The 17,428-nt window shown below is 42.6% G+C and overlaps 1 protein-coding gene and 1 non-coding gene across 3 annotated transcripts in view; both read left to right on the top strand.

The window, feature by feature from the left end:
• The first annotated feature begins 304 nt into the window (after positions 1-304).
• LOC118642931 lies at positions 305-411 on the top strand. Its single transcript, XR_004961840.1, has one exon. It is a non-coding gene; the product is annotated as a U6 spliceosomal RNA (small nuclear RNA).
• A 15,301-nt stretch (positions 412-15,712) lies between these two features.
• Positions 15,713-17,428, top strand: part of GRAMD2B (GRAM domain containing 2B) — a 55,158-nt gene continuing 53,442 nt past the window's right edge. For both annotated transcript variants that reach the window (XM_036280665.1, XM_036280666.1), the window contains exon 1: positions 15,713-15,880. In XM_036280665.1, the coding sequence (XP_036136558.1) occupies positions 15,798-15,880 (83 nt within the window). In that variant the 5' untranslated portion in view covers positions 15,713-15,797. The remainder of the gene's footprint in view (positions 15,881-17,428) is intronic.

Genomic DNA, 17,428 nt, shown 5'->3' on the forward strand with positions numbered 1-17,428 from the left:
AAAGAGATTTTTAAAATAAAATAAAATAAAGCAGCTCCATATTTCTTGATATAGAATTTGACACACTGAAAGATTCACCTTTGAGAAACACTAAAGTCTCCAAACCTTCACAGAGATCAAAGCAAATGTCTAAATACATATATTTACCCCCCAAGTTCTGCTAATAAAGAAGAGGCTCTCGGTGAAAGAATAATTTACAAAGTTCACAGTGGAATACCAGCCTCATTTTCCTAAAAATGAAGACAGTCAATATTTGAATCTTAAAACAAGACAGCTGAAATTTGTCATTAAAAACAAATCGACAGTGCTTGCTTCAGCAGCACATATACTAAAATTGGAACAAAACAGAGAAGATTAGCATGGCCCCTGCGCAAGGATGACACACAAATTCGTCAAGCATTCCATATTTTTACTTACACCATACACAAGAATAAACTCAAAATGGGTAAAAGACTTAAATGTGACTCATGAATCCATAAAAATCCTAGAAGAAAATGTAGGCAACAAAATTTCAGACATCATATGCAGCAGAATTTTCACTGACACATCACCTAAGGCAACAGAAACAAAGGAAAAAATGAACACATGGGACTACATCAAACTCAAAAGCTTCTGCACAGCAAAAGAAACAAGCACCAAAATGGAAAGGCAACCCACTGTATGGGAGAACATCATTGCCAATGAGGTATCAGATAAGGGGTTAATTTCCAATATATATAGAGTGCTCATACAACTCCACAAAAGGAAGACAAAGAACCCAATTAAAAAATGGGCAGAGGAGCTGAATAGACACCTCTCCAAACAGGACATACAAATGGCCAAGAGACATATGAAGAAATGCTCATCATCACTAAGTATCAGAGAGATGCAAATTAAAACAACAATGAGGTATCACCTCACACCTGTCAGAATGGCCGCCATCAACAAATCATCAAACAATAAGTGTTGATAAGAGTGTGGAGAAAAGGGGACTCGAATACACTGCTGGTGGGAATGCAGACTGGTGCAGCCGCTATGGAAAACAATATGGTGTTACCTCAAAAAATTAAAAATTAAACTGCCATTTGACCCAGTGATCCTGCTTCTAGGAATGAACTCTAAGAAGCCTGAAACACCAATCAGAAAGAATATATGTACCCCCATGTTCATAGCAGCACTATTTACAATAGCTAAGATCTGGAAACAGCCCAAATGTTCATGTCCATCAGTAGATGAGTGGATAAAAAAGCTGTGGTACATGTACACAATGGAGTACTACGCAGCTGTAAGAAAGAAAGATCTCTTATCCTTTGAGATGACATGGAGGGACCTGGAAAGTATTATCCTAAGCGAAACAAGCCAAACAGAGAAAGACAAGTATCATATGATCTCACTTATTTGTGGAATATATTGAACATAACAGAGGAATGGGGTAGTCCCAGAGACATGGATTTGGGGTACAGACTGACAATCCCCAGAAGAGGGGTTGGGGGGGGAGATAAACCACAGAACTTATATGCATGTATGCACGAACAATGGACATGGACAACAAAGCTGGGGACAGGGCGGGGAGAGAGGGGGAGAGGGGAATCAGTGGGGGAAAAAGGAGAAACATCTGTAACAAAAATTAATTAGTTAATTTAAAAAAATAAAATAAAATGCGATATCACCAAAAAAAAACAAAACAAATCTTCAGCTTTGCCAAAAGAGAATGGAAGGCCAACGTCCGATAGCTGTAGTCCGCATTTTTAGAAAGCTTATCACAACATTTTACGTGCAGCACAATCTAAGCCATACTTTTGAAAACAATGGTCTGGTGCTATTGAAATCCCGACATGAAACTGTCTGAGTGGAAGTTAAAACACAATAGCTACTTTCCTTGAAATCAGGAAATCTCAAGATTCCACAGCCTCAACACAACCCAAGGAAATGAAGCCTTGCACTAGTCCTTTTTGTGACAGCAACATTTCATAGAGCAGGGGTGTAAAGGGAAGCAAAACGAGTTAAACGCCTCACTTTTCCTCTTGAAGTCGCGCAGGGGGAGTTGAAGGTACCAGTGTCAAAAGAGATGGGAAACGGGGTAGAAAGCATATATTCAAATTACTTACTTGTTCCATTAGACCAGTCTGCATCAACCACATAATACGAAGGAGAGAAAGTTAGTCCATACTGGATGTTAATCCCCTTAAGGAACAACAAGGAAATAACTAATTCTGAAATTGAATCATGGGCATATGCAACTACCCCTGTACTTTTGATTCCTAAAAGCAATGGGGAATCCTGGGGGGAATACCAGCCTGGAAATCAACTTTCAGGATCTTCCAGTAGCAGAAAAAGGTCTAGAAGGCTTGTATTCTGTATTTGATGGTACCATTAACTGGGGAAATTTGGAAAATGTAGAAAGTCATTAACTAGGAAAATGAGGTCAATCCAATTGGCTTTGTTCAGTGTCTAGAACTGTTGAGCACTGATCTTGGCACCAAAGGGAGATTACAAAGCAGAACACCATCTCTGTCTCACTGGGGAGACATGCCTGTACACGTTACCATAAACCAAGGGAAAAGTAGTATGCAGCATAATAATAAAAACAAACTGCTAATAGTCATGAGACACTTATTACATGCCACACCCTATTCTAAAGGGCTTTCCATGTATTAATTCAGTTAATTATCACAACCACTCTAGGAGCTACGTACTATTACTTCCTTTTTACAGTAAGGAAACTGAAGCTCAGAGAGGTTGAGGAACTTACCCAAGGTCACACAGCTCATAAGTGGTAGATCAGGAATTTAAACCGTGTCCAAATGCTACTCACCCTTGCCCACCACACAATATAGCATGTTAAGGATTTTAATTCTGACTATGGTGGGTTCAGGAGACAGGATGAGGTGGAGGTATGGAGAGAGGGGAAAAAAAAAAAAAAGCTTCCAGGAGGAATGGCAATTGAGATGTACATTATGTACGTTGCCTAGATGAACACAATATAACCTCCCTAGATCCAGCTTCCTTACCTCCAAGTAAGTGGAATTGATGAGATTATCTCTGAAAATCCCTTTAAGTATTTTAATCACTTGGAATTCACCTTTTGTGACATTATCAGACATAGCACCAAAAAAAAAAAGAGGAAGTTTGGGAAAACAACACAACGGAATTAATAGCTGTGTGATCGTGGGAGAGTTGTTTACCTTTTCTGAACCTTAGTTTCTTCATTGATGCAATGAGACCACCCTCAGAGGGTTGTTGTAAAGGGTGAATAATCTACGCTAGGCACAGCGCCTAGCACATAAGAGGCATTCAATTAATTTTCGTATCTCCCTCTCCTTTTTTTTTTTTTTTTCTTGGACTCACCTAAACGTTAGTTCATTGTGTGACTGTCCATGTTAGTAGAATACACTTAGAATATTTGAGAGTGTCAAACATTTTCTAAAATACCTGGAAGGTTTAATTTTCAATACATCTATTTTATGTTAAAATACTGATTGTTTCTCTTGACCCTTTTAATCACACAAGTCAGCTGCCTTATTAAACAGTCACATGATAAACCATGCGGTTTACACCAAGAGGTGAAGATATATACTATTCACAAGCCATGACCAATATGAGTCAGGAACCTTTCAGTAGATTGTTCACAGGTTCTGCAAAAAGTTCATAGTTAAGGGTTTAAACTTTGTAACATTGTCTGGCTGGTGTGGCTCAGTGGTTGGGCATCGACCCATGGACCAAGAGGTCACTGGTTTGATTCTAGGTCAGGACACTCGCCCAGGTTGTGTGCCCAATCCCCAGTGGGGGGCATGCAGGAGGCAGCCAATTGATGTTCTCTCTCATTGATGTTTCTATCTCTCTCTCTCTCCCTTCCTCTCTCTCTAAAATCAATAAAGGAAAACAAATTTATTTATTTTTTATCCTCACCTGAGGACATTTTTCCATTTTTTTGTTCAGATACAGTGGGAGGGGGAGAGAGAGAGAGAGGAACATCGACGTGAATGGGACACATCGACGTGAGTGGCTGCCACCCGCACGACCCAACCAGGGCCGGGGACAAACTGCAACCGAGGTACGAACCCGGGTCTCTCTGGACCGCAGGCCGACGCTCTAACCACTGAGCCACACAGGCCAGGGCCAAATTTTTTAAAATAAAATAAAACTTTGTAATGTTATATACTGAAATAAATATGTGAACGAAAGTGGGTAGAAAAAGTCCTCTCCCAAAATTGTTGTCATGACTTTAAGTTTTATTATTAAAAATTAATGAGAGCTAATGAGACCTAGATCTATATAAAAGAGGAAATAAAGCAACAATTTGATATCCAAGTGAGAAAAAGAGATTAAAAACTGTATGTAAGTAGGTGTTCTGTTTCTCTTTTCTCTTATTTGATTAACTCAGAGTACATTTTTTTAAACTAGCTTTGGCTAAAGAGGTTTGAGGCTTTTTTTTTCTTTTTACTTTTTTAATTTGAGGTTTAATTTAAATATATTGGCATGCACAAATCTTAAGTGTACCCTCCACAGATTTTTATACATGCATATACCCACGTAACCACCACCCAGGTCAAGACAGAACAATTCCAACACCATTGAAAGTCTTCTACCCACGTGTCAATCCATACTCACAAGGTAACCACTATCCACGCTTTTAAATAGAGCAGGTAACAAAAAAAAATAGAAAATAAGAAAGAATAAATAAAGAAGGCCTAGACCTGAATTTCTTGTGTTTGCTGTAAGTGGTAGAGTTTTTCATTACCAAGCTTACTCACTGGTGGTTCCGTAACCATTAGATACCCAAGGCTCTAAGAAATTAGCTCACTGGTGATAAACTGAAAACCAGCCTTAAGAGGCTTAAGAGAAACAGCCTTCAAGTTCTTTTTTTTTTATCCTCACCTGAGAACATTTTTGCATTTATGATCAGATAGAGTGTGAGGGAGAGAAGGAGGAAGAGAAAGAGAGAAACACCGATATGAGAGAGACACATCAACTGGTTGCCTCCCACATGAGCCCAACCAGGGCCAGGGACAAACTGCAACTGAGGTACGTGCCCCTAGCGGGAACCGAACCCGGGACTCTCTGGTCCATGGGCCAACCCTTTAACCGTTGAGCCAAACTGGCCTGGGTGGCTTTCAAGTTCTTACTGTAGAAAAGTCAGATGATCCATTAAAGAAAACATCTGCAAAATTAAACTAGATTGTTGACAACCTCAGTGTCTACATAAGTGTGACTCAGTGAACCCAATGCAAAAATTCTGCCTTATGGTTAGTGAAGTCATTATAAGTAGTAACAATGAGTCCATTAGACACAAACGCTTGGTTGGGTCATGAAGCTATCCACTCTGCATGGGATGTCTCTGATTTGACATTAATGGAACATGAGCTTTACGCTGTTTTTCAAGAAACTGTAATGATTTGACATTCTTGCATGCATTTGTTTTTACCTCATCAATCTGATAACTTTCAGGTCATTTAATAAAAGTTGGGAATAGGTGATAGAAGGTAGCCTACTAGGCAGCAAGACAATCAGATCCAAGAGTTTGGTTCATTAGATACCTAATCTAAACAATTCAGCTAATATGATACTTTAGTTTGATCAACACTATAGATTGGCTATCGGTAAAATTTCCAAACAGGAACACCTTTTCAAAAGGGGACTCTGTTATAATTATGCCAGAACCCAGGACTAAATCAGGACAGTCCCCAGCAAACACAGTCACCCTTGCTGTCATAAGCCTCCACTCCATAAGAGTTCCTATTGATTCACTTAATTCAATGACTCCTTTACTAGTTAAGCTACAGCTTTGACAGTGGCAAAGACATCTGAGAGGAAAAAATCCAATGACACATGGGAGACTACAGCCGAGATCTAGTGAGTTAAACAAATCAACGCCACTGTTTGGCGTTTGCAGCCTTAGCTTGTGACATAAAGAAATCAGCCTGAAGAGGAGTCGGCAGGGCACAGAGGTTACACCGTCTACAGCTTTAGTGACGTCCTCTAGCATGTGACACCTGATACTCCACACTGTATGCTGTCGTGAAACACTGAGGGTCGATGAACTGAGGAAAGGCAATACCCTCAATTTGTTAAAATATTATTCTGGTCAATAATAATGTGATGATGATAACCAATAGTTTATATGAATTGAGTGTTTACTATGTACCTGGCATGCTGTACTAATTCCTTTATATGCATTCGCTCTTTAAATTCCCCTATAAAATAGATACTACTGCTATTCCCCCTTCTTTTTCCTGACATGATAAAACTGAAGTTTAAGGAGGTAGCAAGATGCATATTAGTATTCTCAGATCAGTCTCTTAATCATTCCCTTATTCTACCCCCGGGCCCCCAGTCAGGGCTATTTTGTTGCCAGAACAAGTCACTCAACAAGCTCAGACAAGAGTGTTTACTGAAAGGATGCCACAGACAATGCCTTGGACAAGGACAGAAAAGCTGTAGGACCCGTAGGGGTTTCCAATAGGAAGCTGGGAACCAAGACCATGCCCACCAGCTCTCACCCCTATTCCTTTGTTCTGTCTACTACAAATTTATACAATATTTTCTCAATATCCAGAGGCCTGGGTTTCTACAGGGCCAACATTTCTATCTGAATCTCCCTCTACTGTATTATGTGTCTTACTAAAGAGCTTAACACACACACACACACACACACACACACACACACACACACACACACACACATTTGGGTATGGAGAAAAATAAACTTTTAAATTAATTTCTTTGACTGACTACTAATAAAAATAAAATTCTGACTTTAATTGGTCATGATCTTACACAGGGAAACATTCTGTGTGAGCATCTGGTTTGCTTTTAAAAGGAGAAACACACAAAGAAGCACAAAGCCCTGTAGGAAGGTAAATGCCCTGAGCTTCCCAAGTGAATGGATTTCGATAATTCCTCTCTCCAAATAAAATTTATTTAAAATCGCTGGTTTGCAATTTGGTCGATGTAACATTTCTGTGTAAAAAGTTTGGTGCTCTTTTCCTTCATCCTTACAGTCTATGCAAGGCAGAAAGTGATATTGCTGTAACCATGAGTTCTAGGGCCTTTCCTTGAGGACAGCATTCTGTGACTTAAATGCTGTATTCCATTAATAGATTCACATTCCAGCACAAAGCACAGTGCTTGGACTAGAGCCCAGTTCCTCTGACTTTCAGTCTAGGGCCTTTTCAACAACTTGTGCGGATGGGGGGTGGGGGGTGATCCAAAACAGAAGAACATGAAGCATCACGGGGCCATCTCCTGCCCCTTCCCATCATTTGACATCATGATGTCACTTGGCCCAAGTATTTGGTTGTGACATATGAATGTGATCATTTTTTACTAAAGTTCTGTGCATGCATGTTTTGTGAATATCTATCAAACTCTCTCCCACTGGATTGAAAACTCACTTGTAGCAAGCTTATTTATTTTTATAGTTCCATCACTCAGAATATAGCCTGACACACAATAGGCACCAAAGAACAAAAACAAACAAACAAAAAAATGTTAATAGAAAGGAAGGAAAAGAGGGAGGAAGAGAGGGAGGGAGGGAGGGAGGGAGGAAGGGAGGGAGGGAGGGAGGGAGGAAGGGAGGAAGGAAAAAAGGAAGCATGGATAGGCTGTTCAGTTTGTTTCAAATGAAGAATCTGTTTATGATTCAACCAAAAGATTTTGAAGCTACTTGAGAGAAATAAAAAATATGTGCCTGAGGTATTTTCTACATTCCCTTCTCCTGTTCTTCTTTGCCAGTGTATCTACTGGATAATTTTCAAAAATGAATAGTGTTACATAGAGAACAGATTAGAAGAAAAGATAACAAAATGCTAATAAAAATTGTCAAGAAGAAATAATAAAATTAAAGTAGGTAAAAAGGTCCTGGCTGGTGTGGCTCAGTGGTTGAGCATCGACCCCATGTACCAAGAGGTCGCCAGTTCAATTCCCAGTCAGGACACATGCCCAGGTTGTGGGCCTGATCCCCAGTTGGGGGCATGCAGAAGGCGGCCAATCGATGTTTCAATCTCCCTCTCTCTCTCCCTTCCTTTCTCTGTAAAATCAATAAAGAAAAATAATTTTTTTAATTAAAAAAAAAGTAGGTAAAAAGGAATAAAAAATCAAAATAAGTCAATCAGAGAAAGACAAATACCACATGATCTCACTTACTTGTGGACTATAATGAACAAGGTGGGCTGATGAACAAAACAGACCCAGAGACATAGAAAGGAGTATGGTTCAGACTGACAAACCTCAGAGTAGGGGCAGGGGGGATGGATGAGATGAACCAAAGAATTTATATGCATGTATGCATAACCAATGGACATAGACAACAATGCTGGGGGGGGGGGGCAAGATGGGGTGAAGGGTGTCTAGGGGGAAAAAGGGAGAAACATCTGTAACAAAAATAAATTTATAAAAATTGGTGGAAAAAAACATGCAAATTAAAAAAAAAAAAAAAAAGGAATAAAAAATCAGAAAAAGCAATAAAAAGTATGCAATGGGTAACATAAAGAAAATGTAACACCCAGAACCAACTTGAACAATAATTAACTGTTACTGTACTGCCTCAAAGCAATGTGCAGATTGCACTGGCAAAACGTCTCACCGGGAGGGGCACAGAACACCCCGAACCACGGTGTGAGGAAAGACAAAGACCAGTCCTCACATGGACGATGTGATCATTAGTTACCAAAACAAGGAAAGGAAGTAACTGTATGACTGTTTCTCTAAGAAACTAGGGGAGATTCCATAACTTTAAATTGTTGCCTGTGGATTATAAACAGTGATTCTTGGATGTGCTCTGGAGCTGGACCATCTGGGAGTCATGGGACCTCCCTGACCTGTCTGAAGTATTTGCAGTCAACTAGCAGACAAGTGATAAGCAGCATGAGCCAAAGCCTTTCTTTACATATCTTTTTTTTTACTTTTTTCTCTTTATTGATTTTTATCTTATTTATTTATCTATCTATTTATTTATTTTTTATCCTCATCCAAGGACATTTTTCCATTTTTTGTTCAGATAGAATGGGAGGGAGAAAGAGGAAGAGAGAGAGAGAAAAAAAAACATCAACATGAAAGGGACACATCAAGTGGCTGCCTCCCGCACAACCCGACCAGGGCCAGGGACAAAGTACAACCAAGGTACCCTTAGTGGGAACCGAACCTGGGTCTCTCTGGACCACAGGCCGATGCTGTAACCACTGAGCAAAACCGGTCAGGGCTCTTTATTGATTTTAGAGAGAGGGAGAGAGAGATAAAAACATTGATGAGAGAGGGCTCTGATTGGCCACCTTCTGTATGCCTCCCACTGGGGATTTGACCCACAACCTGGGCATGTGCCCTGACTGGGAATCGAACTGGTGCACAGGTTGACGCTCAACCACTGAGCCACACCGGCTGGCAAGTTATATTTCTTTTTCATTCACTCCTCTTCTTCCCCTGCAAGATGCAAAAAAAGACCAATACTGTTCAACATTAGAACATCTCAGGTCAGCCAGAGTTCCGGGAAAGTGTGGTTGAGGAACACTGGTTGGAAAAAACAGCCCAGTGACTTGTTCATTCATTCATTCATTCGGTCATTCAACAAATATTATACTAAGTGTCTAACGTGGACAAGCACTGTGGTAAACACGACAGACATGTCCCTTGTTTCTGAGAAGATTCCATTCTTGTAGGAGAGGACAGAAAATAACAAATGGATAGAGAAGATAATACCTCTCCGAGACCATTTCCCACCAACCTTCTCTTCCCTCCTCATACTTCAGGCACAGTGGAGAACAAGGGCCTTCTTACTGCTCCCAGAGTTTGCCAGTCTCAGCCTTGAGTCCTCCACCCTCTTCCCTTGCAATCAGACTTCACGTGGCTTCTTCCTTTCCCTTGTTCAAGTCTCAGCTGAGATGTCACCTCTCAGAAAGGCTTCCCTCGTCTTCCTGTGTAAAACAGGCCTTCCTCGCTCTCCGTGGCTTTCTATTTTACCTTCTTTACATCTTCATCCGTTGAAACTGTGTGATGTGCTTACTTTTAAACCTTTGGTCTCTCCCACTAGAACATAAAAGCCCTGGCAGAATGGGTTTGTTTCACTCACTTCTATGTCATGCATTTAGACAGTGCTGTTAGAAATGCCCATTTTCTCACATGCCCAATGACAGAGTTATCTGTAGTCAGAAGGCCTGATCTATTATTTGCACTACAGTAGCTGGTCTCCAAAGATGGTCCCCAGTAAACTACACTCCTGTATTCATACCTGGCCTCGAACCTGGGCTGGCCCTGTGGCTCACCTTTGACCAATAGAATGCGACAGAGGTGAAGCTGCCTGATGTCCAAGTCTATCTCCTAGAAAGCTTTGCAGATTTTACCTGGGGATCACGGAACACAGGCTTGAAGGACGCCAGCCATCAAGTAAAAAGTCTAACTACACTGAGACTGCCTTGCTGTAAGGAAGCCCAAGCTAGCCGTGTGGAGACGAAAATGCTCAGTAGTCCCCAGCTGTCCCAGCTGAAGCACCAGACAGAGGAGTACACATCCGGCTCAGGTGTCTTCAAATGACTCCAACTCGGGGTGCCGTCTGACTGCCACTGCATGGGAGACCCCAAGTAAGGGCTGCCCAGCTGAGCCCCATCAATCCACCATACCATGAGAGAGAGAAAAAACATTGTTTTAGGCCACCAAGCTTTCAAGTGGTGAGTTATGCAGTTATAACTGCAAGATGTTATAACTGCAAACTTTTATGTTTGAGGGTCCATGAGCTCCCCGACTCCTATAAGGCTCGTTTCTCTGCCATGACAAACCTTGCTTTGTTCTGTTCACTCTCCTGTACCTACCAGCACCCACTGGAAGTCAGGAAAGCCGGATCTTCGTCCTCATGGGACAGTCATTTAGCCAAGTCGCTAACCTCTCTGAAGCTCAGGCTCTTCTCTGAAGAACAATGCTGAGGACTGGATTTTTACCTTTTGTTTAGTGTGTGGCAGGCAGCCCTTTCCCTACCCTCATGTAGAAACTAACGCAGAGCAGGGACACAGGAATAGAGACAGGAGGGTGTAACTGACAGGAGAGGCTGGATGTCCAAGCAGTGGTAAGAGGTAGGCAGTCAAGTAAGAAGACCTGATTTCAAACACCAGCCCCGCCCCACGCTAGTTCAAAGACCCCCTGAACTCCCTCAGAACCTGGTGGGAAAATCACGCTCCTGAATGGTCTCAGAGGTCTCCCCACGTCACATGTTGCGATCTATAATATTTACCACACAGAAAATAGACATATATTTTACTTTTTTAAATCCTTACCTGAGGATATTTTTCCATTGCTCTTCAGATAGAGTGGGAGGGAAAGAGGGAGAAGGAGAGGGAGAGGGAGAGGGAGAAACATGCATGTAAGAGAGACACATCGATTGGCTGCCTCCTGCACGACCCCAACCAGGGCTGGGGACCGAACTGCAACTGAGGCACATGCCCTTGACAGGTATCAAACCCATGACTCTTTGATCCGAGGGCCGACACTCTAACCACTGAGCAAAATTGGTCAGGGCTAGACATATATTTTCAAATTTGGGGTAGATTTGAACTTATCGTTTCTGTGGCATCATTTATCTTAATTTTTTTAAAGTATTGAACTGGAAGAGTTTGCATTGCTTCTGCTTTATCGCAGAATCTGATTTTTGACTAGTGTTTCCCAATCAGCACCTGCCCGAGACAAGTTAGCCCTGACCACCTTGCCTGGTCCTCCAACACAGGTGCTAATCTTAGAACTTGCCTCATCCCTAGACAGAAAAATAGAGTACATGTTTCAGATTTCCCCATCTGCAGTATCACTTGGCTTGAGGAAAAACTTGACTTGGTGCAGAACTATTCTATTTGATTTTTTTGTTAAATCTTGTTTCCAAAGGCCTGTTTACTGAGAGATTTCATAGTCCACCATAGAATCCCATCCCGATGTTTAATGACTGTGTTCATCAGGACACTTTCTTTTGTATCTGACAGAAGTCATCCAGTAAAGGTCCCTTCATGTAATGCTTCTCAACTTTCATTCTTACAATATATTTTTAAAAGTTTTATAACTAAGTTCTTTAGTGTTACCCTATATAGCTCTCTTCGGAGCTCTCAGTATTTTTTTCCCATTTCCTCCTTTGGATAGTGACCTTAATTTAGAAACAGGAATGGTGTGATGAGTGTTCCTGGAATTCTTTGACGTATGACATTGTTATATTAAATATTATGCATAGTTAAACTATTACTGAGCTTCCAGTTTCCACCTTGATAAGAGCATCAACATCTTCTAAAACATGTCCTCTGACAATATGCATTAAATCACAGGCATGTGACAACATTTTATGTGTACTCACATTAGCTAATAAGTACTTAACCTGCCATGCATCATAAGTTAGGTAACTACTTGACTATACATTGCAACCTTAGCTCCAGTCAAATCTCCAAAGCCCTGTTTGAACTCTGCCCCTGGGACTATGGACAGATGCACAGTGTATCTGATCAGTCTTAAAAAGAGACCAACATTTGCCCTGACTGGTATGACTCAGTGGTTAGAGAGTCAACCCACAGGCCAAAGGGTCTCGGGTTCGATTCCTGGTCAAAGGTACATGTCTGGGTTGCAGGCTCCATCCCAGTGCATGTGCAGAAGGCAACCAATCTCTCTCTGTCTGTCTCTCTCTCTCTCTCTCTCTCCCTCCCCCCCTTCTCTCCCTCCCTTCCACTCTCTCCTAGAATCAATGGAAAAAAATATCCTCAGGTGAGGTGTAACAAAATAAAACAAAAAAAGAAACCAACATTTGATCAATGCTTTAAGCTCTTAAATGGAAGCTCCTACCTCCTGACAGGTGGGTAGGCTTGTCTTTACCACTGGCCTGCTTCAATAACTGGAAAAAACATCGGCTGGAACGACTTTTTGATATTACAAACAAAAAATGATGTTCCCAGAGGCTTGGAGGAAGAAAAGTAAAGGGTTTTTTATTGGAGAAAAATCAAAGAACCTCCTAAGATATATTTTAGACACAATCTTAAGTCTATTTTCTCACACTACAGTGACATTTCCCCTATCATCTGGCTGCTGCCACCTTTTAAATACTGCACTCCCTCTTGTATAATCGCCCCAAGAATAAACAAATTAGGAAGCTGCTTCACAATGTCTTTTAAATGTAGGCAAATGTCACTATGTCAAATGATGTCCTACTTGCTCCTTTCTAATTCCTCCCCACTCTAGGAAAGGACTATTTCCCCACAGGCCCCTCCTCCTCACCCCCCCCCCCCCTTTCTCACTGAAGATCATACTATGAAGTCCTCAGCCCACACACTAAAGAACAGATTTCAGGGCAACTTAAGTGCCCATTAATTAAGCTGTAAGCCCATGCTGGGGAACACTTGCCCTTACTCGTGCAGTAAAAGAGGCCTGACCATGGTTTGTCAATGTTTAAACATACAACTACCATTATGACCAGCAATTCCATTTATAGGTATATACCCAAAAGGTAGTCACAGTAGCCAAAAGGCAGAAACAACCCAAATGTTCATCAACAGATGAATGAATAAACAAATGTACATATAATGGAATAGTATTTAGCCATAAAAAGGAATGAAGTAATGATACATGCTACAACAGGGATGAACCTTGAAAACATTATGTTTAGTGAAATAAGCCAGACAGAAGAAATACTATCATCTGATCCCACTTATATGAGGTACTCAGAACAGACAAATTCATGAGACAGAAAAGTCTATGGGGCTGGGAGGAGTGAAGAAGGAAGAGTTATTGTTGAATGGATATGGAGTTTATGTTGGGGATCATTTAAAAAAAATAGTTTTGGCCCTGGCCAGTTTGGCTCAGCGGTTAGAGCGTCGGCCTGCGGTCCGGAGAGACCCGGGTTCGGTTCCCGCTAAGGGCATGTACTTCGGTTGCAGTTTGTCCCCGGCCCTGGTTGGTCGTGCGGGTGGCAGCCACTCGATGTGTCCCTTCACGTCGATGTTTCTCTCTCTCTCTCCCTTCCTCTCTCTCCCTCCCACTCTATCTGTACAAAAAATGGAAAAATATCCTCGGGTGAGGAAAAAATAAATAAAAAATAAAATAAAATAAATAGTTTTGGGTATAGATAGTGGTGATGGTTACACACATTGTGAGTGCACTTAATGTCACTGAACTGTACACTTACCAATGGTTAAAATGATAAATATTATGCATATTTTACTGCAATGAAAAAAATTACTTGAGGGTGGAAAAAGTCAGTTCTGGCTTGAGTTCTGTAGTGGGGGCAGCTTGGCGGGCACCTGAGATTTAAGGGCAGAGTCACTACCCATAGTTTGGGAGGGTGACAACCTCATCTATATTCCAAGCCCATCCCCATCCTGAGTAGAGGGTGGAGCTTGAGAAAGGATGTGGAGGCTGAAAGCATGATGTTCCCAGGAAGAGTCAGCTACGCACCCTGCAGAGCATCACTGCCAGCTTCCAGGTCACTGAGAACCTTCCCTGCCCTGCCCAGCTGGGCTCCTGCAGGAGAGGGTCAGTGGTTAGGAAGAAAAAACTAAACTAAACAAAACCCAAGAAAACGCAGAGAGACTGCTCGTGGAATTTTACATAAACGTTTGTCTTCCACTTGTTTTTCAAGTGTCACAAGAATCGATTTTGGAGTAAGCAGGCTACAAAAAATATACTTTCCTTTTCTAATGATATAAGCTATAAATAGAGAGGGAATAAGAAGACTTGGAAAGAAGGGTAGGTGTTTTCTTTTACACCCACACATACATACATTTATATAAACACTATGGTTGCATAGTCTTTGTAATTCTTAAACCTAAAATTAATTTGAAAAGAAAAATGACGGACTGGCAGCCCCAGAGCACAGAGTGAGTAATTTTTTCCCCAGCCAGGTCACGCTCTACTATTGCCAAGTGTTAAGTGCTGTAAAGTTAGGCTTCCAACAAGTTATTCTTGTCCTCAAGCACTCTGCCACAAGTTTGAAAACCATCAACCCCGTAAGTTATCTGCTACAATAAGCGCATGTTTAGAAGATGCCTGAAACAAGGTAGCTCTCAAAAATGTGTTCAGTGAATCAATGGATACTTCCAATGCAAAACTTCAGACAAAACCAGCAAGTCAAAACCTCCCCAAGGGGCGGGAAGAAGAGGGATTCATTCTATTGGTTGGGTGCATAAAAAAAAAAAAAAAGTCGCTCTGATATTTCGATGAAAGCTTTTCCCCCACAGAACTAGGAATGGTCAACCGGACAACCACTAAAGGCAACCACCTTTTATCACCTTTGCTGTGGAACGGATCTATTGCTTAAGGCCCCAGGAAGCGCCCCTCCACCAGGCCATATCCTGTGTGAATAATTCAGGCCAGGACGCAGGCCAGCCCACGGCGCATCTGTGCGGGCGCCTCGCTCAGTCGTCCCCACTTCCTGCGTCTTCAGGCGGCTGGCCGTTCTGCAATCCCCCGGTTACAGCGAGGGCAGAAAAAGAGCCCCTTTTATCCAGAAGCTAAATACAGTGCCTGCTGCCTTCTTAGGCAAATGTTTCACCTGCTTGGCCAATTAGCCGCTTCTCGCAGAGAGACTAGTTCAACAGGTTTCCTTTTTCTCCTCCTCCGCCCCTGGGTTGGGGAAGGAGGCTGTCACTCGCTTCGGCCCTCCCCTTCCCTCCTTCGCGGCTCGGCCACGCTCGCTGGGCCAATCGTGGCGGCTCGAACGTGTCCAGGTTGGCGGCCTGGATGCGCTCGGCGGCGGGCGCGGGGGAGGCGCGGGGCGGCGCGCAGGGCCTGCGCCCCCGACGGTGGGAGCCGCGGGAGCAGCGGAGCGGGACAGCAGGCGCGCGGAGGTCCCCCGGTGCCCTCCAGACGCGGCCCCGATGACCGAACTACAGCAAGATGTGGAAGACACAAAGCCTGCCAAAGTGCTCGGGAAGAGAGAGGGCAAAGGGGGCTCAGCCCAGTGAGTATCCCGGGACCGCCCGCGGCGGCAGGCGCGCAGCCCAAACCTCTGTGCCAGGGCAGAGTCGGGGGTGGCAGCAGTTTTCGGAACTTTTACACGCACCGCCCGGAGGCTTGGGCGCTTTCTGCGGCGCCCGGTCTCTTTTTCTCCGATTCCGTGGTAGAGAAAAGGCACAGTAGCATTTCAGGAAGGTACTGTAGCGTGACGTCCGGTGGGGATGAGTTCGGGGGGCCGAGAGTACGGTTCGTGTTTTGTGATTCCCAAGGGAGGGTTGGGGGACCCATTCAGATCTCCGAGCCCGGTCAAGAACAGAGTGCTAACATTTACTGCCGGCGCCCTACTTCTTAAGGACGTGGGGGAAGACGCAGTTGTCTGGTAGATGATACTGGTCATTAGTTTCACAGTGATGTATGTTGGTCATTTGATTCAGAGCTTGAGGGTGTCTTTCTCCCATTCGCTTCACTGTTGCCCCTCAAGGGAGTGGGAAAATAGTGGAAAATATGAAATATGCTTTCTTTCCTCCTCCAAGACCGCCCACCTTTGGTTGGGTACTTAACATTAACTTGTTAGACACTTTTTTTGAGAGAGGGTGCGGGAGAGGCGTGGAGGAATACAATGAATATACGATAAAATATTTCAAATATTGGGTTGTGACTTCTCCTAAGAGATTGATGGGTATAATAGGATTTGCACGTTGTTTGACCTATACCACTCTTCTGGTTTAAGAAACTGAAAACGCAGATATTTTGGTCACAGGGATTAGTAGCTTTCTGTAATGAAACGCCTTTGCCTGTACTTTGTTTTTCTTTTTTTATCCAGAAACATGATTATTTACATGATTGTTATTCCCAAACATTCTTCTTTTAAGAACGAAAAGAATCTTTCAGCATTTGCTTATTTGGAGTCACCATAACATTGTGATATTAAGATAAATATCTGAATAAGATAGATATCAAGGTGTAATATCTAAATAAGCCCAGTTTTTTTATGGCACCGAACTGCTGGGGTACCTAAAATGCTTTCTTTTAATTTAATTTTTTTTAATCCTTACCTGAGGATATTTTTACATTTATCTTCAGAGTGGGAGGGCGAGAGAGAGAAACATAGTTGTGAGAGTGACACATCAACTGGTTGCCACCTGCATGACCCCAACCGGGGCCAGGGACAAACTGCAACCGAGGTCTGTGCCCTTGGCTGGAATCGAACCTGGGACTCTTTGGTCCACAGGCTGACGCTCTAACTGTTGAGCCAAACAAGCCAGGGCTAAAATGTTTTCTTGATAATAATATTTAAAAATGATAAATTTGTTTTTTCTTTTTCTATTTTTTTTAAATCCTCACCAGAGGATATGTTTATTGATTTTGGGAGAGAGAGAAACATCGATGGGAAAGAGAAACATGATCACTTTTCTCCTGTATACACCCCAACTTGGGGGTTAAACCCACAACCTAGGTATGTGACCTGACCAGGAATCAAACCCAAAACCTTTTTGGGGCAGGGGATGATGCTCCAACCAAGCCACCACCCGGCCGGCAGGGGCGAAGATGG

The sequence above is a fragment of the Molossus molossus genome, unplaced genomic scaffold (assembly GCF_014108415.1).
Source record: "Molossus molossus isolate mMolMol1 unplaced genomic scaffold, mMolMol1.p scaffold_m16_p_3, whole genome shotgun sequence".
Lineage (NCBI taxonomy): Eukaryota > Metazoa > Chordata > Mammalia > Chiroptera > Molossidae > Molossus > Molossus molossus.